General features: G+C 46.2%; 2 protein-coding genes across 2 annotated transcripts in view; one reads left to right on the top strand and one right to left on the bottom strand.

Moving 5' to 3' along the window:
• Positions 1 to 4,171: 4,171 nt before the first annotated feature.
• The window catches only part of LOC149306482 (mitotic spindle assembly checkpoint protein MAD1-like), a 366,682-nt gene continuing 349,882 nt past the window's right edge, over positions 4,172 to 20,971 (bottom strand). Inside the window, exons 23-25 of the transcript XR_016282433.1 lie at positions 12,509 to 12,705; positions 10,210 to 10,331; positions 4,172 to 7,879 (exon numbers count right to left, since the gene is read on the bottom strand). The gene's annotated coding sequence lies outside the window, so the exon portion shown is untranslated. The remainder of the gene's footprint in view (positions 7,880 to 10,209; positions 10,332 to 12,508; positions 12,706 to 20,971) is intronic.
• LOC149306484 (protein ELFN1-like) lies at positions 6,833 to 9,844 on the top strand. The gene has a single exon (XM_089539538.1). It carries the CDS (start codon positions 6,833 to 6,835, stop codon positions 9,224 to 9,226), a length of 2,394 nt encoding a protein of 797 aa, XP_089395664.1. The 3' UTR covers positions 9,227 to 9,844.

Here is a 20,971-nt window from a genome sequence, read left to right as displayed (position 1 = left end):
GCTGTGTGTGTATATGTGTGTGTGAGAGACAAAGAGAGAGAGAATCCTTCCATTAAATGTTGCAAACTATCTAGCATCACTATGGCCTGTTACAGACTGCCAAAATAAAGCTGCTTCGGGTCTCTTTGGAGGTATGCTATTTAAATGATGCATGGGTCCTAAGAGTCCAGAGGTCGCGCCAAAGCCACACTCCATTCCTAAGCACTGGAGTGCAGCTTTGGTGCAGCTTCCAGATTCTTAGGATGCATGCATTATTTAAACAGCATACCTCCAAAGAGACCCGAAGCAGCTTTATTTTGGCAGTCTGTAACAGGCCTATGTAAAGAGATCTTGCAGCATCTTCGCGACTGAAAGAAAGAAGTTGGCACCATGAGCTTTTGTAGACTTCAGTCTACTTTCTCAGATGCATTTCCAAACCCATTTCCAAATAAAAGAGCTATAAACATACCTGTACTCCAGTTTGGCTGGATCATGCCTTCGGTCAAACGCATGCATATATGTAATTTTCTGTGGTTGAAGATGTCGCTTTCTTGGCTTTTATCAGTAGCTACACACAGCCTGCGGCCTGAGGTTTGACTAATGCTGACACATGGACACCTGGAGCTTGGAAAAGTTCCTTTTTGGGACTGCAACTTTCAAAATACTAAAAGTTTCCAAGCTGTCTGCGCCATAAAGTATATTTTATTTAGCTCTAACCGTGTAAGTCTTTCTGCAAGGAATTCAGGGAGATGGTTTTTGGTGATGGTGCTGCCCTTTCTCCACCTAACCTTTATCTCAGCATTACAGTTCCCAGAATTCCCTGGGGAGCAGTCTGCCTGTTAAACCAGTTTAAAAGCTGTAATGCAGTACTAGATCCTTTATTATCTGCAGGGCTCAGCTGTGGTTCCCAGGACCTTCATCCCAAGAGATGCAAAATTCTGGACCAGCAGCACCTCTAGAGGCAGACAGGAGCCATAGACGCTCAGCAACACAAAGCACAAAGTTCACTGTGAAAGCTGAGCAGGGCTCATTTTAATTGCCCCGGAAAGGATTTCCCAAACTCGCCAATGCAAAATATGCTTGAGAGCCGCATAGTTTAACTACAAGGCCTGGGAAAAGTTCATGCAAGGTTTACTCCTAAGTGGCGTTACTGAAAATACTATGGGTGGTAAAGATGGGAAAGTGTGAAGACTCAGCCGAGGCTGTTGCTGGATCAAATGTATATACCGAAATGTATACAAGATAGTAACAGACTTGGATGCCTCCCCTTGGTGTACAAAGAAGTAGCCATGTTAGTCTCTTGTGGCACAAGAAAGGAGGAAGAGAGGAGGAAAAAGCTGCTTTTCATTTTAGCATGAGCTTTCATGGATATAAGCCCACTTCTTCAGATGCAAGGCTGCAAAAGCTCTGACTAAATTAAAAACTGGTGTTGCCACATTCCATTCCCCCCCACCTGTCTTCCTCCCCCTTTTTAAACCATGTGCCATGGTTTTGGATCTGGGGTGCAAAATCCCCAACAGCTGCCCTGCTGCAACGGCGCTGAGCAAGAGGGAGCCCATAGTATCAGAAGAGGGGTATGTTTCACTTCCTCTCCCCATTCGGAGGAAGACTAAGTCTGTTACACACTGACAACAACAGTGGCTTAGGCCATCTAATCCCTCCTTTACTTGACTTTGGGCTATTTTGAGCAGGAGATTAAAAGCGATTATCAGCATCACCTGAGATGTTGCTTTTTCTCTCCCCCGCAGGCCTTCCTCCCCCCAAAAGCTGGCAGAGCTCCGGCCTGGCACTGATGCCCTCCCTTGCAAATGGAGGAAGCTTCTGCCACTCTGCAATCCACCATCCGTGGCAGAACGTGCCACTCAAATCCCTCCATTTAAAGCAAATGGAGTTGGATGTCGGGAAGGCTAGGTGCTTGCCTGCCCACCTCCGTAGGAAGCAGTATTCATTTTGGAAAGGTCCAAGAAAGACAGGGAGAGAAATCACATGTCAGTGGTTTCCAGTGTCCCCCTCTCTGCAATAGTAGAAATTTGGGAGACTGAAGGAAAAGATCAAGGGTGATGATGGTGGTGAAGAATTCTGATTTGGGAAAACAATGGCCTCCTTTTGTCTCCCCCTCTTCACACCTACGAAACTACCATATATACACAACTGTAAGTCGACCTCATGTATAAGTCGAGGGTAGGTTTTGGGGGCAAACTTATGGATTTTGATATGACCAGTGGATAAGTCGAGGGTAAAACCTAGGGGCTTGTGAATAGGGTTGCCATAACTGTCAACCTACAAACCAGGACAAATGTTTAAAATGTAGGACAAATTTTACCCCCCCCCCCCATGTAGGACATATTTTTAAATGGGGGACACACAAACAACTAAAACAAATGTAATAATTTAAAAAAGCATTAATATAAACGCATGTTTCTTAGGCATGCTCAAAATGGAGGACATTTTGGCATTATCCCTAGACATGTGGGGGGGTCTTGGAGGACACTGTCCATCATCCTCACAAGGCACAGCAGGTTGGGGGGGGGTTGGAGGACACTTCCCATCATCCCCAGACCATGCAAAGGTTGGGGTAGGTCTCCCTGCAGCCTCTCTGCACCCTTGGCCCCCTCAACTCCCTTTCTGGAAATTCCCAGAATCCTTGAGCCCTCCTCCAGGGCCATGGGCATGTGGGTTGGTTGGGGGTGATGGGAATTGTAGTCCCAAACTCAGTCGCTGCACTCGCTAAGGGCACCACCCCTTTCCCTGTTGCTCTGGAGTGCCCTCTGGCGGCAGCAGAAAGGGCGGCTTCTCCCCTTGAGGCTCCCATTCTCTCTCTCTCTCAGGCGCCCTCCTGTGGCTTCATTGCCAAAGAGCAGCTGGCTAAGTTGGGGATGGATGGGTGATGGGAATTGTAGTCTGAGGACTCTCGCTGGCTCGTGTGAGTGTGTGTGTGTGTGTGTGTGTGTGTGTACAACACAACAGCGAAGTCATAAAACACGCACACTCTGCCTCTGCTCTGCTCAGCCCCCCTTCCCTTCCCTTCCCTTTGTCAAGAAGAAGGGGATGAAGAAGAACTCGGAGCAGTCAAAGGGGAAGCGTTCTGCGTAGGGAGGGAGCCTCCTCTCTCTCTGTCCCTCTCCTTCCCTGCTGCAACTTCTTCAGAGGAGCCTGGCCAGCGAGCGACGGACGGAGAGGGGCTCCAGCTGACCGGCTCCCAGGACTTCTCTTTAAACCCGGGTGGGGACATTCCCTAAGCCCAAAAACCATGCAAGTCCTGGGTAAAATGGGGACATAGCAACCCTACATGTAAAGGATGAGGCAAAGGAAAATGATGCCAAAGAAAATTCTGGCAGGCATAACTGTTTGTGCTTATCCTAAAGGCTGGATGGATGAGAGAGTAGTGGGGATCAATTCTTCTTTTTGGTGCTCCTAGGATGGACTAAGTGCTTGCCTTTTACCACTATTCAGAGAAAGGGGATGGCTCCATCTATTAAGAGTTAAAATACAGTACTTATATTGACCCGTGGATAAGTCGACCCAGGTTTTTTGGGTCAAATTTTTGGCAAACATTTCTAGACTTATACATGCGTACATACAGTATTTTGCACCCTAGATCCAAAGCCGTGGCACTTTGTGTGAGAAAATGCACATGTTGGAACTAAACCATGTGGCGAAGTGGTTAAACGCCGATACAGCAGCCACAAGGTTGTGATTTCGATCCCACAGGAGTCCAAAGTTAACTCAGCCTTGCATCCTTTCGTAGCTTGGTAAAATGAGTACCAAGCTTCTTGGGAGCAACTGCTTTACAGATTGTAAACCGCTTTGAGAGTGCTGAGTTCACTTGTAAGTGGTATAGAAATGTAAATGTTATTGCTATTGCTGAACCATGGTTAAAAAAAGAAAAGGGAGGAAGATGGGGGGAGAAAAAAGTCCCATTGAGATTGGTGGGACTTAACTTCCAAAGAGACATGCATAGGGACTGCACTGTTACTATTCCTCCTTGGAAAAAAAGATAAGTCTAAAAAGGCAAAACACAAAGCTGCAAGGTGAATGTCACTCCAAAAACTTTGCACGCCTTCTGTGGACCACAGCTCTCATTGCAAATGTCACTGGATTAGGCTTTGCTTCCATCTGCCACCTTGGAAATTAATAGCAATCATTAAACAGCAGCAGCAGCGACGACAACAACAACACAAAAGCGCTGGCAAACTGGTCCCAAAGAAAAATTTATAAATAAATAAATAAATACAAGCATAAGAGCCGTTTCTGCCAACAAAAAAATTAAAACTATTTAGACGTACAGCAAGTCATTTATTACTGCGGAGTCTTCCTTCCACCTGGGGTTTAAATCTCATTACAGTTTGTCCAAAACAGATGTTACCCTTTGAGCGCTAGATTATTAATGATAAAACTCAATTTCTCCGGAGAGCCTCGGTGTCAGGAATCTGGTTTGGGGATGGCTTTGTTTTCAGAAAGCTTAGATGTCTTCCAACCCTGGCGTCAGAGTCGTGGTAAACGTTTGGGCAAGCAACACATCTTCTGAAATCTGAGGTCTCCATAGGTCTTTTGGAGAAAACCACATAGTCCTTCAGATTTTCCTTGGACCACAAGAACAGTAGCTCTCAACCTTTGTTAATCCAATGTTCCTTTGGACTTCCTTAGCATTGACTATGCTGGCTACAGATTCTGCATTATCAAAGTCCAAAGTAACTGGAGAACCAAAGGCTAAAAACCATGGCTTTTGGACAGGGATAGAGTGGTCCTTCGGAGGTTGCTCCAACTCCCATCCATCCTGGATAGCATGACCAGCGGTCAGGGTTTATGGCCAGATGCCTTTAACATCTGGGCAGCTATAACTTGATCCTCTGCTTGTTGGTCAGTTTGTCTGCCTGTATCTTTCTATTAAAATAATCGTATTTCCACCTTTTGTTGTGAGATTTCAGTGTGACATACAATTCACTCAATATAAACAATTTAAAACAATTTTCAAGTTAAAAAATAAATTAAATAGAACAAACACACATTAAAATCAATCAGATTAAAACAGAGGAAAAGGCTAAAGTGGTCAAAAGCATGTACATATAGGTTGGGTCTTTCTTATCCAAAATGCTTGGGACCAGAACTGTTTTGGATTTTGGGTTTTTTTTGGAATACTTGCATATATATATATATGTATAATGTGATATCTTGGAGATGGGACCCAAGTCTAGAACACAAGACCCCTTTATTAGTCAGCTCTGCAGCAATTCTAACTATAGACTTTGCCTTGCAACTGTATGGAAACTGGGCTGGAAGTATGCATATCATGATCCAGGAGCGGCCAGGGGAAGGAATGGGAATGGCTGCCTGCCTAGGAGCATCCTTTCCGCACCTGACATCTCCGAAATGGACGTTGCAGCCATTTAGTGGAGACTTCATCATTAATAAATGTTTGCTATGCCATCTTAGAGATGTCTCCTTTGATTATTTTACAAGTAATGAATAGCCTTGGCTCATTTTAACATTTGGTGCCTGCGAGCCAAAAAAAAATTTCCCCCTCCTCTTGCCCATCTCTTTGCATGATTAAACATTTATCATCTGTAATGGATCGCCACTGCACTCTTGTTGCTCTCTTTTTGCAAAAAGGCAGCTCCCTCATTTATTGATAAACTGACCCGGGCGATGGAAAGAGAGGATCTTAGAGAGAACGACAAAGAGAAGCAGGGCAGAGTTAAATGGAGTTGGGTGCAAGTAGAAAGAAAATGTAGACCCTACTGTCTAGACTCAGAGTGGAAAGAATATCCACTCCTAGGTTAAAATATGGGTTCCCTGATGAACGGATGGGACCCCCCCTTTTCCCCTTGGGAAAAATAACAGATGATGTCTTACAGGCTGCTGTGATGTTACAATGTACAGATATCTATAGTGGAAGCCAATGGAGTGAATCATGTGCCGTGGCCCAGATGGGCACTAGTGTACATTGAGGCACTTCCAGTGGAGTGTGGACACCAGTTAGAAAGTGCTGGAGTGCAAAAGGAATGCCCAATGTCCCTCATAAATGTCCAGTGGAAATCAAAAGTGCCCAAGGCTGTGATGCATGTCAGTTGGTGCACATTTAAGTGCAGTATACGTGTGTCTAAGTCCCTTTTTGGACAAGCTAAGAGGAGAGCTCTTCCCCTTGTGCTCGGCCCCAAAACTTCCCAACTGCAGCAGCTGTCTAACCCTGGGAAGAGTTTCTGGTGCCATCTCTTACCAGTGGAGAGGGGAGAGAGATTATTCATATCATTCTGAGCTGTGGTCCAAAAGCCAGCTTTTCCAAATACTCCATTATTATTATTATTATTATTATTATTATTATTATTACAAAATGCCATTAAATGCCAATTTTCTTCCTTTGTTTCAGCAGGAGCACCAAGTAACCTGGCACACACGGCACTGAGAGGCAGAGATTTGGAGAAGGAGATTGACGGAGCAGTATCCTCACACCAAAATGGGGGCTGGTGGCAAAAAGAAAACAAGATGGGCCAGCGCCAAGAGGGAGAAGAGAGCTTGTGCCTGAGTTACGACACTGTCTTCTTCCCCAGCCTACCTTCTCCGGAGTGACTTTAAAAGCAGCCTGATACGATGGAGGAAGAACCAACCTCCCCGGAGGACCTTTGCTAAAGCTTTTCCTGCCTGGCAAAGGCCAGAACTGAGCGAGGAGCTTCCTTTGCCCTCTTCACCAGACGCTTCCCTTCATGGTTGGAAACCATGGAGAGAAAGGAGAGCATGGTAAAGCTCCCCACGAAACACTAGCCAAAGGCAGGTTTCTGCTGTCCAAGGAACCACCCTCCTCTTCCCCTTCCAGCAGATACGGGGCGACCTCCCCATCTCTGCCTGGCCCTTCCAAATGGCAGGCCGTCGGTGGGCCGTGACATCAGCACTGTGCACATGCATGGCAGCCATGTCTCTCCTCTATGTGGGCAAGGTGCAGGCCGACTGCTGGCTGATCGAAGGCGAGAAGGGCTTTGTATGGCTGGCCATCTGTAGCCAGAACCAACCTCCTTACGAGTCCATCCCTCAGCAGATCAACAGCACCATTTTGGACTTGCGGCTGAACGACAACAAGATCAAGAGCGTGCAGTTCTCCTCCCTCAGCCGCTTCAGTAACCTCACATACCTCAACCTGACCAAGAACGAGATCTCGTACATCGAGGATGGTGCCTTTTCGGGACAGTACAACCTGCAGGTGCTGCAGCTCGGCTACAACCGCTTGAGGAACCTGACGGAGGGAATCCTGCGGGGACTGGGGAAGCTGGAGTACCTCTACCTCCAGGCCAACCTGATTGAGACTGTCACCCCCAATGCCTTTGGAGAGTGCCCCAACATCGTGAATATTGACCTGTCTATGAACAGGATCCAGAGACTGGATAGCAACACCTTCAGGGGCCTGAACAAGCTCTCGGTCTGTGAACTCTACAGCAACCCTTTCTACTGCTCCTGTGAGCTCCTGGGCTTCCTTCAGTGGCTTGAGGGCTTCACCAACATGACTCGCACCTATGACCGCATGCAGTGTGACTCTCCGCCGGACTATTCCGGCTACTACCTTTTAGGCCAGGGACGGAGTGGATATCGCAATGCCCTGGGCATGCTCTCCTCTCTTTGCACCGGTGGCCCCTACACCATGCCGCCTTTTGTAATCTTACCCAAGAATCCAGTGACCACAGCTCTTCCTGAGAGCCCATGCCCCGAGGAAGAATGCTTCTCTGGCGACGGCACCACGCCACAGATCTCGCTCCACACCCCTGTGATCGACCCAGGTTTGTATCCAACCATGAAAGTCAAGCACGTGACTCACAACTCGGCTGTGTTGAGCGTCCAGATTCCAGCCCCTTATAGCAAGATGTACACGCTGGCCCAGTTTGAGAACGGCCGATACAATATCCTCGCCAAGCTCCTGAAAAAGAAAGAAGAAATCGAATTGACTGACCTGGGCCCAAACGAAGACTACACCTATTGCGTGACATCCTCCAACCGAATCGGACGGTACAACTACACTTGCCTCACCCTCAACCTCAACAAGCAGAACAGGGAAGAGCCGGTACCCAGCCCGTCAACTGCCACTCACTACATCATGACCATACTAGGCTGCATGTTTGGCATGGTGATCGTCCTGGGGGTGGTGTATTACTGCCTCCGGAAGAGGCGCCATCAGGAAGAGAAGCACAAGCAAGCCGCCATCAACATGAAGAAGACCATCATTGAGCTGAAATATGGGCCAGAGATGGAGACGACCAGCATCTCTCAGCTTTCCCAAGGCCAGATGTTGGGTGGTGAGACCATGACACGCATCCCTTACCTCCCTTCGGTGGGAGAGGTTGAGCAGTACAAGTTGATTGACAGCAGCGAGACCCCCAAGGCTACCAAGGGCAACTACATGGAAGTGCGGACGGGTGAGCAGCCTGAACGGAGGGACTGTGACCTTCCCATGCCACCGGACAGCCAAAGCTCAGTGGCGGAGATTTCCACCATCACAAAAGAAGTGGATAAGGTTAACCAGATCATCAACAACTGCATCGATGCCTTGAAGTCGGAATCCACCTCTTTCCAGGGGGTGAAATCGGGGGCAGTGTCTACTGCTGAACCCCAGCTGGTGCTCTTATCTGAACAGATCCCCAGCAAACACAGCTTCCTTGCTCCAGTCTACAAAGAGAGCTACAACCACCCTCTCCAGAGGCACCACAGCATGGAAGGTCCCCCCAAACGCTCCAGCACTTCTTCCAGCGGTTCCATCCGGAGCCCCAGATCCTTCCGCTCTGAGGGCTCTGCCCACAAATCAGAAGCCAAATATATAGAGAAGACGTCTCCGACCACCGATACCATCCTCACTGTGACACCGGCGGCTGCTATCTTGCGGGCCGAGGCCGAGAAGATCCGGCAGTACAGCGAGCACCGCCACTCTTACCCAGGGTCCCATCAGGGAGAGCAACATGATAGTGGCATGGGCGGGCGCAAGCCCTCCATTTTGGAACCTTTGACCCGGCCTCGCCCAAGAGACTTGGCCTATTCTCAGCTCTCCCCCCAGTACCACAACCTGAGCTACACCTCCAGCCCCGAGTACACCTGCAAACCGTCCCACAGCATCTGGGAGCGCTTTAAACTGAACCGCAAGAGGCACAAAGATGAGGAGGAGTACATGGCCGCCGGCCACGCCCTGCGCAAAAAGGTCCAGTTTGCCAAAGACGAGGATCTTCACGACATCTTAGACTACTGGAAAGGGGTTTCAGCCCAGCACAAGTCTTGAGTCCCCCCGGCCAACTCGTGACTTAACTCTGGACCAAACAAAACAAACCATAAAATCAACGGCAGCAGCTATTCTTTTTAACCCAGACTTCTCTTTAAAAACTTATGGGAATCTACAGTTATTCTATATAATGTATCAGAAAGAGGGGGAGGGAGAGAGAGATTGAGAGGAAGGAAGGAAGGAAGGAAGGAAGGAAGGAAGGAAGGGGGAAAGAGATGAAAATATTGTCTCACAATTGTGGGATCTACACCAAATCTGAAGATTTGGGGGGACCTTCCCCTCAAATGCTTAAAAACAGATGTGGGGATGGGGCGAGTTTTCTTTTCTTTTTTTAAAAAACAAAAAATGAATAAAAAAGGGAAGGAAGGAAAGAAAGAGTGAAAACAAGAGAGAGAAAAATCAAAGTGCGGGAGAGCCAGGCAGAAAACCAAAGGAGTATGGAGTAACCACCATCACATCGCATGGCTCCTTCTTCTGTATTCTTTGTGGACTCTGTGTACAGTTTTGTCTTCTTCTTCTTCCTTTCAGTAACCAAAAAGGAAAAAAAAAAAAACTAAACAACAACAACAACAAAAAAGAGGTAAACCAGGAATTAAAAAAAAAAGTTAGCAGAAGGATTTAAAAATAATAATAAAAAAATATATCCTTTGGGCCTTTTGCAAATGGAGTCTTCCAGTTTAGACTATGAATTGCCTGAAGTCCCATTTGTGCAATTTTTTGATGATGAGGGTTTGTTTTCCGTTTGTGTTTTTGGGGCGGAAAGGGTCTGTCGCTGTAAAAAAGGACGCCGTTCCATTGTACAGAGAGAAAAGAAATTCTATATTTGCAAACGTTTGCTGTATAATGAGAGAGAGAGAGGAAAAAGAGAGAGAGAGAAGAAAAAATATTACATCTACTAAAAGAAAAAAAATATATCTATATATTCACCTGTTTGTACCAGGTTTTAATCATGGATTTTAGAAAAAAGAAAAAACAAAACCTACTGCTGGGTTTGGTTTGAAGTTCTGTTTGTTTGTTTCGTCTTTTTGGGGAGGGTTGGTGCGTTGGGGCGTCTCTTGCTTTCAATGAATGTTTGTGACTTCAGTTCTGGTCAATTCCAAGTGCACTGAGCAAAAACAAAAAAAAGACACATTCTGTAAGAGAAAAAGAAACCAGAGTTGCTCTCGTTATTCAAGGGTTTTTATTGGGACGCTGTCTTGCAAACCTAGGAAGCGGAGGAAGGGGCAAAGGGCGGAAGGTTTTCTCAGTGACCCCAATCTCCCTGCAAAAATGAGCGATGTTCATCTCAGAGATGTTTCCCTTCCTGGGGAGAGGAAGCACATTTTTTCCATGCATCTTTTCTTACAACACAACAATGCTCTTGGGTTGTCATGGGACTTCAGGTCAACCAATTTATGGCAAGGGTATCCTATGGAGTTCTTGGCAGGAGGAAGTTTGCTATGGCCCTTCCTCTAAGGTGTTGTTTCCCAAACTTTGGTCTTCCCGGGTTTTTGTTTTTGGACTTCAGCTCCCAGAAGCCCTAGTCAGTTTAATCAAGAATTCTGGGATCTGAAGTCCAAAGCATCTGGAGGACCAAAGTTTGGGAAACACTGCTCTAAGAGTAAGAAAGTATGACTTGCCTGAAGTCACCCCTAGGTTTCCATGGCTAAGTTGAGAGTTCAGTCCTGATCCCTGGAGTCTTATTACAACACTCAAATACAACAATATCAAATATTTATTTATTATTTGTTTATGGTATTTATACCCCGCCCTTTTGCCGTAAATTTATACCCCGTCCTTCAGCTCTATCAAATATCTCTCCTTTGTAGGAGAGGCTGAGCTTGACGTTGGTGTGCCTTTTCTTTTCTGATGCTTGGGTTTAGCTTCCAGGAGAACCTAGGAAAAGCCCAGCTGAGTTAGACAAAAGATGGATATTCTCTTATAGGATGAACTAAACACATTAAGAAGCGAGTATGCTATGCCTGGCTCCCTCCTTTGTAATTCTGCTCCCAGGAAAAGCCACACGTTTTGGTTTTTGGAACACCGTATTTTGGAACTGTGGATAAGGGAGAGTCAACCCATAGTACATGGACACTGTGACTATTAGCTCTTGATAGCCACCTCTTTTATGAACTGGTCAAATCCCCCTTTAAAGCCATTCCAATTGAGAGCCATCCAGAGACCTCCTTGTAGCACATCTGACAGTAGGCTCACATTCTGGGTGAAGGAATACTTCCTTCTTTCTGTCCTAAATTTCCCACTGCTCTGCTCAAGTATTATGGGAGAAGGAGCTTGTGATGCAAAACAGGGAATGAAAATGGGATTCGGCCTTTTAAGGTGTAAGGAGCATGAATGACCAAATGACACTCTGCATTACAGAATCAACTGGAGCATTGGTAGTGAAAACAAGTCTGTTTTCACCAAATCATACTATGCAAGGGAATGTAAGGACCACATCCAAGCCTGGTTACCAAAACCCCTTCAATACAGGCCAATCTTATAGTATAGTTGTATTCTATGGAGGTATTTGGGTTAAATACACACACACACACACACACACCATAGGGTGGCCTTCACAAAAATGACCCTATGTGCACCCCACAGCCTACACTCTGATCAGCCCCATCCTGGCAAATAAAACATTCCAGCGCATGACTGCTTCACTTGTCAGACCCAACTTTATATACTGTATTTTAAAAAGCCAACATGGTCCAGGATGTCTGGGGCCAAGAGTGCACTACTTCTGAATTCAGGCAGAGGAAGAGGGACACTTGAATGCACTTTCAGACCACCCTGCAATGTTTTGCCCTTGGAAGAAAAAGAACGCATATGCATGCACACTGCCCAGTTATAGCACTTTAGATTTCCTGGTTCCTATCTATGGGATGCTGGGAGTTGCAGTTTGGTGACGTGCTTAGAATTCTCTGCTGGAGTGCTCCAGCACACTCCTCTCACATTAGAGGATGCTAAGTATGCTTAACCACACTGCAAAGCCCTGGACTCCAGAGCACGGACCTGTGGGAGTTAAAAATGGTATCAAACTGCTATAATTGTACAGTGCAGATGTATCCTAGGGGGACTGAAGGAAGACACTGTCCTTAGAGACCCGAAATATAGTTCTACCATGGGTTTTTCTCCAACTAGGGCTTAGGAGCATGCTGAGGACGCTACATGTGGCTGTTGAGTCTAAGCCTGTCTCTATTCCTTTGGCATCCATTCTTTGGCCAGCCCAGAATCAGCCAAGAATTTGGAAATTAAAATTGCACCCGACAATGAAACATGAGAGACACGCGTCCTGCTTACCCCAAGGCAGTCTTGTTGCTAAGCACCTTATTGCAACACAAAAGGCCAAAGTGTGTCCCTTCCAGCGGCTTCTTCCACCCGCCTTGCGGTGGTGGTTTTGTTCCTTCCAGGGCAGACCCAGTGGGCATTTGGGTTTGCCCGCCACGGCACTCCTCTGCTCTCATTGCCATCCCTCAAAGCGGTTTTGACAAACATCCCTGCAAAAAAAAAAAAAAAGGTTACATCTCTTCTGAAGAAGAAGGGAAGAGCAGAGGGACCCGGAGTAGGCCAACGGAAGGAGGAAAGGGTTGGCGCACTCAACTTCACCCCATGCGCACCGAGAGAGTTATTTGTGTAGACAAGGAGCCATTAACGGGGCTTCATTATGAATGACAGGCTATTTCCTCAGGAAAAGATCCACTCAGCATAAATAAAAAGGCAGGTTTCATCCATTTCCCCCTCAATCCTTTCCTGCCTTGTGGTGCCCATCAGCTCCCTCCTTCCCAGACGCACAGTTTTGTATGTTATTTCATAACCCAGGCCTGGGAATTGAGCGTAAGATCACCCAGGAAGGGGTAAAGCTATTGGGGATCAAAGTAAAGACACTGCCACTTTTAATATGAATTCTTCCTCCCCCAGGAATTTTTCAGACAGCCCCCAAGTTTCCAGCCTTGCAGAAGGCAAGACGCTGGAAATCATTCATGCCCCCAAAGCCTCCTATTTGCTGTGTCTCCTGGGTCCCTTTGCCTAAACTCTGTTTCAAAATGCCCAGCTGAAATGTGAAATCACTGCAATGCTAGAGATTTGGGAATTCAAGGAAAATGTCATTTGGAGGGGGCAGAATTCTTATTTGTGGGGGGACAATGTTCTCATTATGCCTCCTCCTCTTGAACACCCCTCTCCTATGTCCTGGATCACGACAAAAATAAATGTAACCATTAATTCTCTCTTCTTCCTCCCTGCCAACTTCCTTATTCATGGTGAAAAGGGCCAATTCTCTCTCCTAAATTCAACCAGCAGATGCAGTCCCTTCTTTGGATTTTCCCACCCAAACTAAGGCCAAACTAAGGCCTGTTACAGACTGCCCAAATAAAGCTGCTTCGGGTCTTTTTTGAGGTATGCTATTTAAATGATGCATGGGTCCTAAGAGTCCAGAGGTCACGCCAAAGCCGCACTCCTTTCCTAAGCACTGGAGTGCAGCTTTGGTGCAGCTTCCGGATTCTTAGGATGTATGCATCATTTAAACAGCATACCTCCAAAGAGACCCAAAGCAGCTTTATTTTGGCAGTCTGTAACAGGCCTAAGAATTAATAGGGGTTTACACCTGCAGTCCCTTAACCACAAACCTAGTAGATCCAGGCTGGAGCCAAAGCTCAGCTAAACCAAAAGAAGTACATCTGTGGTCACACCTGATCCTCTTTGCCTTTGGAATGAGGAGGACTGTAAAAGGAGTGAGTAGGTCTGCTGATAACTATCCACTCAAGATATGGGAAGGATTGAAAATTTTAGATGACAATGACAGTATTTCTATTTATTTATACCCCACCTTTCCCCCATTTACAAGACATCTTGCAGCAGTTAAACATAGCTGCAAATATTCACACAGAGCACATGTGGCCTAGTGAGCAAGGCCATTGACTTAGTCCTCCCATCCCATGATCATGTACAGGGGACTAGATGTCTTCATATACTTCTGGTGATGGATGGAAAGAATATCTGCAATTATTCATTCCCATCAGGATTTCTCCTGGCATTTGATGCCCCCAAAGTAGTCATAGACTAACTCTCAAACCACTACACCACACTGGATCCCCATTTGCAAATACAAAATAACTGAGGATATGCATTCCTAGTTTGGACCAGCAATACTATCCATACTTCATTCTGGAGGAGGAGGATGAAGAGGAACTCTCCGTTTGTATAACTTAAGGCAGTACCCCTGTATTAACAAAGAGCAAGATGGATGACAATAGGGCCCATGAAGGATAAAGCAGGATTGTGGAAAGCGACATACACTGACTTGAGCTCAATGGAAGAAAATTGAGATGATGTCCAGTAATATTCCCAAGGCACTTCCTTGTTCCCCAGCCCAGCCTACCCAGCAGGGCTGTAGTAAGCTGAGCAAGTAGGCCTGGCTCCCACAAAAGTGCTACATCAATGCCGGGTATAATTACCAATTATTTCCATTATTCCTTCCCATACCACTTTCCTTCACCGTAACCGATCACTGCTTCTTCGGCTTAAACATTCTGCAAACCTCCTCAAACCATTTCCTCTATTTAATCAGTTGAATAAAGATACCAGGGGAAGGGGAGGGAAAAGTACAGAAGCCGCTATTACTGTGAACAGCAAGACGGGCGGATGTCAAAAGGATGCCCACGCTTTCATGTCTGCGCTTTAAGAATGAGATGCCAGTCGAGGGCGACGCCGAAAACAAGCCACAGACACAGCCTGAGTCGGGAATGAAATGCAGGCCTACAAAGGAGTCAGTCGGGAGTTTTTCAGGCCAGGCGAGAGAGAGAAAGAAAGGAAGAAGGAGAAGAAGAAATGGCATTGAAAAAGCTCAAAGCCCTAGGAAAATGCCGCTGTTTGCACAAGTTCGTAGGAGAGGTTTTGTTCATGATGTTTGTTTGTAGACACGGCTGACGGAGGAGAAACAGTCATTCAAGAAATACCTCCATTGTGCACAATGGGCTAGATAGTGTTCTAGATTAGCCCATGGGGAAAGAGCACATAGGGGAAACCACCAGCGGATGCGCTATAGGGAAAAACAGAGCTTGGAAATGCTGGCCATGCTAGCTACAGAGGCATCATATTCAGACTGCACTGGGTTGGCATCATCTCTGCTCTCGCATTTCTGGAATAAAGCCCCGTAGAGGAAAAATGGCATCCGCTTTTGACATATTCCTAAAACTCAGGGTGATTCAACAAGTAAATGCAGAGACTCACAACACATAACAGCAGAGATTCACAATTGGTAAAAACAGATTGGGGAAGTTGCTTTCTGGACTACAAGTCCCAGAATTCCCCAGGCTTGGCTATGGTGTCCGGGCAATTCTGGGATTTGTCATCCCACAAGGAACTTTCCCAAGTATTTGGGTTTGAAAGAAAGCAGCAATGCTATGAGAGGTGTACCACCCAAAGAAACTCACAGCCAGACGTTGGGGATGGAGACTAGATAGATGGCTTTAAAAGAAAGGAAGACCCACATCCATGTTGATATTTATGCATTCTTATGTACATATAGCCTTTGTTAGTTTATTGTGGGTTTTTCAGGCTAGAAAAGCTGATTCCTGACATTTCGCCAGCATCCGTGGCTGGCATCTTTATTGTTCTGCTTGTGTGTCAATCGCAAGTGGCGTACGCCATAAACACAACACAGCTACTGCAGCCATCAGCGTAAACACCAGTAAGACAACATTATTTAATACAGCAGTCCACACAAGTTATTGTTGTCTTGCCTTGCTCCCCAGATAATGGGGTGGACCTTCCATGAAGCCAGGTAGTCTACCACTGAATATTAGGTTGCTGAGAAACAACAACCATTTGCTTTATATTGAGGTGGAGAGCTTCCAAGAGTCATTTTGTTGAGCGTTATGGGAAAGAGAATGCTTGATGGGGAATATGAACAAGGAATTTGATTTTTGAGCAAGGCATGAGGTTAAGGCCAAGAGGGAACATCTAGGAGAGCAAGTGAGGAGAAAGAATCATCAACAGAGGAAGCAATATCTGGAATAACCAAGTTGGCCTTGGCTCAGAGACCTGGCCTTGCTGGCCCAGACCCATGAAAAGACAGATCAACGAGAGCAATTTATGGCTGGACGCAGTGCGCTTCTGCTATTTTTAGCCTCCAGCACCAGTTTGGAAACCCAGCTCGGAATCTATTAACATTTCCGAAGGCTCGCTGGAAGGAGGGATGATAAAGTAGGGAGAGCAAGCCTATAATTTCCGAACGCTTCTCCTCGGTGGCAGCCTGGTTCGTTGTTCCTCTGTTAATGCAACCCTTTGACGCTCCACCTGCTTTGGGTGAACCTGAATACGGATGGAGGCACGTCTCATGGAGGTTCACAACCCTTTCATGCTACACATTTCTAGCACTATGGTTCCACTGCAACATGCCTATGAAACCTTAGGATTTGCAGTTTAGGGAGCGGCATTTGGAATTCACAGGCAGGGAAAATCTGGGAAGAGCCACCTATTTTGTGTGGCCTGGAAGCCCTTATGCTCAAGAACTTCAAAAAGTTGCTTTTTAGAAGAAATTGTTTTTGCAGCATGGCCCCTGAAATTCCCCAGTCAGCATGGGCAATGATGGGAGTTGCAATTCCCCAAGGAAATTTCCCAAGCCCTATTTATACTAACCCAGTAATTCCCAAACTTCGGATCTCCAGGTGTTTTGGACTTCAGCTCCCAGAATTCCTGCAAGTTGGCCAACCTGGCTAGGGCTTCTGGGAGCTGAAGTCCAAAACACCTGGAGGACCAAAGTTTGGGAACCACGGTACTAACCAAACCTGGTACTGTCTACTCAAGCCTTCTGCAACCTGGTAACTCCAGGTGCATGGCACTGCTATTGCCTTTGTCTCCAGCATGGCTAATGAGAGTTTCAGTCCCATCAGACTGGAAGGCGGAGGTAAAACTGGTCTCTTCTGACTGGTAGAGAAACATATTTCCCAGACTTATGTGGAGATGGAGGAAAATGAGCACCTTCTGGATGCAATGTATCTGCTCAACCAAGAGCTGTACCCTCTTGAGATCGAGCTGGAGGAGATCAGTTGGTCTCCGTGGGCTTTGGAGGACATGCTGAGCCAGAAGACAGTGTTAGCTATTTTTCACTCCACATTGTAGTATACCTCCCAACTGTCTCAGTTTGGCCAAATAATCCCCTGCTATCCCACTTTTCAGCTGCTTTTTTAAAAGCCCCAGTTTTTCTCCCTTCCTCCCACTTTCCCCCTTTTGTCCTGCAATTACTTCAGCTGCTGCAAACTGAGTTCAAAAGTAGTTTGCATTCAATGAACTCTGCAAGCAAAAAGACAGGAGGGGCAGAATCTTGTCCTTTCCAGTAGGCTCTGGCAAAAGCAAACCACCGCAGCCTCTCTTAGCTTATGTATTCTTCCCCGATCACAACTTTTGTCGTCTGCAACCCATTCTGGTTCTGGTTGGGCACATGCGTCCTGGCTTTCACCTGTGAGATATCGGAGGGCATGCTCTAGTCTTGAGCCCACCAGTGCACAAGCCAGGCAATTTGTGTCCCATGGGATGCCGGCATGCTTCAAAACCTGAGCTTCGTTGGCATTGCCCTTAGAGTACAGAGTATTTCACATCCCCAAGGTGTGAAGGGTTATTTCGGGAGAAAGGGACAAGACTACAGAGCTGCCCTTTCAGCGCCTGACACTTTACCCTTTTCAAAAGAGAGGGAACAGTAACAAACGCTCCCCTTAAGGGCAGGATGGCAGGAAAGAGGAAGAGGAGGAAGAGGAGAAAACAGCGTAAGGAGGGAGCCAATTTAGCTCCAAGACAAGCAAAGCACTGTTCAAAAGTCTCTCATCAAGCGGCAAAAAACAACAACGATGAAGCAAATGCCAGAGGAGAGACGGGACCCTTTTAGGTCAAGGTACATCTTGTGCCTGCCAAGAAGAGACCCAGATGGGCTTTTGTTTTATAAGGATCAAGCCAGGTTGGGCGGGGGGAGAGGAGGAGAACATGAGATGAACATAAGATGCAAACTGGGGGAAGAGCTCCACAAGGAGCAGGCCAGGATATATCTCTGTGTGTAAAAAGGCCAGTTTTAGTTCACTCTGGAAGACCAGCAAAGAACTGACAATGCTTTCCAAACACTGTTTGGAAAGTTTGACTTTGTTAACTGCCTTATGAGAGGGTCTCTGTAAGTCAGAGTTTACTTGTTGGCATATAACGTAACAGATATTTTGCAGCTGCAACTAACATGTAGAAACTAGATTCTGGATGCGCCACATTCCCTATGTCTGGTCTAAATCCATTTATGAGTTCCAACTGGACTAGATCTATTGATTCAATGGGAACTTGATCAGTAAACATTGATAGAAGGTCCATCATCTCAGAGGATCTCTTCTAGATGGGACTAGCAATGAGATGTGGGCCAAAACCTCCAGCAGCACAATCCTATTCATCTCTTTTCATTTGTCATGTGCCTTCAGGTCATGTCCAACTTATGGTGACACTTTTCATGGGGTTTTCTTGGCAGGATTTCTTCAGAGTAAGTTGATGCCCATGGTCACCCAGTTGGTTTAACTGGCTGAGCTGGGAATCGAACCCTGGTCTCCAGAGTCATAGTCTCTACTTGGAAGCACTGGGCTCAAGGGTACCTTGACTGTGCACAAGATTGCCACCAAAGTTATGAGAGTATATTATGCCTTCAGTAGCTTGTAAATATTACAACAGCCTCCCTTGACTTTGCACTCACCCACTGTGTTGGACTACAGCTCTGATCATCCCCAGACACTATGCAGACATATGTCAGCCATACTGGCTGTGGATAAACATAACTTCATTCCAACACATCTGAAAAGCCACTAGAGTGTATTACAAGTTAATATACATTACAAATACGGCAACGAAAAAAGAAAATGTAAATATGTACCAATAGATTACATTCATATCTTCTTCTGAAATAAGCACAGCACTGAATTCAAAGCACTTTGAGGAGAATATACTCAAAAAGATCAGCATCTCCATAGCAACATTTTGCGATTGGTATTCCCATATTGTAAAAATCTAGATCAAGTTTTCTCAAAAGAGCTCAAGGTTACTGGCTTTTGAGAAGATGCTGGGATGAGACAATAGGAAAAAGCTTGGACTGGACTAACTTAGGCCTAGGTTTGGTTAACTACATGCCTTTGGCAAGTTCACAGGACAAGATGGCAACCGCCTGTCCCAAATAGTCTTCAGTGGTGCACTGCCTCAAAAGCCGGACACTTTATTTAGGTACCATGATCGGCAGCCATCTCCAGATTCAATTTCCATGTTTTTTGCTTAATCCACCAATAAAGATATTTTCCCATCCGAGGCAGAATAGCTAATGCCATCCATACAGCTATGACTGATTCTTTCCATTTCAACAAAACATTAAATCTTCACTGGGTTTTAATTCAACTGCTAGAGATGTTCTCTACGGTGATGAACCTATTTCGGGATTAGGGCACAGCACTTTGGATAGCTCAAGTTCAGACTTGAGTTCAGTTTATGTTCATACTTAAACTCAGCATCAACTGGGAGTGCAAATACATTTGCATTTCGAACTCAGTTTGCAACAGCTGAAGCAAGCCCAGGATAAAAGGGCAAAGTGGGAGGAGGAGAAAGAAACTGGGACATTTTAAAAGCAGCTGAAAAAGTGGGATGGCAGAGGATGAACTGGGCTGTCACTGTCAAATCGGGACAGTTGGAGGGTACAAATCTATTAACAAATGTCTCTCTTCTGCTGTTCTCTAAATGCCTTTTCCCAACGGTCCACTTTGAAGGCAAGCCTTCCACAGTTCTGAAGGAGCTTCTTCTTTAATAAAAGCCATTTGTTTGCTGTTGAGCGCCTTCAAGTCATTTCCAGCTTATGGAGACCCTAATGTGAACCTATCATGGGGTTTTCTTGGCAGGTTTCTTCAGAGGGGGTTTGCCACTGCCATCCTCTGAGGTTGAGACACTGTGGGTTTCATGGTCAAGCTGGGATTCGAATCCTGGTCTCCAAAGTCACAGTCCAACGCTCAAACTACTACACCATTTATAGTCAGACACTTTTTCCCTTGCAAGTGCTTGCGCTGTGGCCGGTCCTCCCTTCATTTCGCAGTTTCTTGGCAAACAGCAAGCATGGCTGATTTCCCCTTCCAAACGTTTGGATCAAATGGAGCCGATCAAGTGGGAATCTTATTTAACAGGAACGCTGGACGAGAGGAAGGTGTTGCTGGTGAGATGTGAAAGGGGTCTGAACACCGCCGCTGTGCATTGTGGATGGCTTTGCGCGTGTGCATGCAAGCCAGCTTCTCATCCATCTTCTCGGCCAAACTGTATTTATATTGCCAGTGATGGATGGAGCTGGCCTGCGGTCCTCCGGATTGATTAAAGATCCCTGTTCTCTCCCCCAGTTTGGTCCTCGAAAAAGCCGGGAGGCAACTGGGCGGCTGTTCAAGCGGTGATTTAAAAAATACAAACCTGAAATATTTTATGTTTGTTTTACTTAAAAAATCAACAATTCCCCCAGATCTGATGAGCAAGCAATTTCACAAACGCCGCAGAGCAAATAGACCACAAGAGTTTAACCTCAGCTCTTTTCCATCGAGTTTTCTTCAACTGCGGCACGGAAAAGGATGGCAAAGGTGCAAAATTGCCCGAAGGAGGAAAGGTGCCCGGGCCGCAAGGTCAACCGCATTTTTGTCAGAGGCTCTGTTTTAACAAAGAAGTTAATGTGCAAACAATGTGCTGAGCCTGGCGGATATTTCAGCCAAAAGACCAGATGGTTGGGTT

Source organism: Sceloporus occidentalis, unplaced genomic scaffold (assembly GCF_023333645.1).
Source record: "Sceloporus occidentalis isolate IW3139 unplaced genomic scaffold, rSceOcc1.0.p SCAF_10, whole genome shotgun sequence".
NCBI lineage: Eukaryota > Metazoa > Chordata > Lepidosauria > Squamata > Phrynosomatidae > Sceloporus > Sceloporus occidentalis.
The sequence above is the reverse complement of the archived record's forward strand: the minus strand, read 5'-3'. Positions and strand labels throughout refer to the sequence as shown.

What these genes read in the sequence shown, in the direction of transcription:
- LOC149306484 (XM_089539538.1), top strand. Translation starts at nt 6,833, where the DNA reads ATGGCAGGCCGTCGGTGGGCCGTGACATCAGCACTGTGCACATGCATG.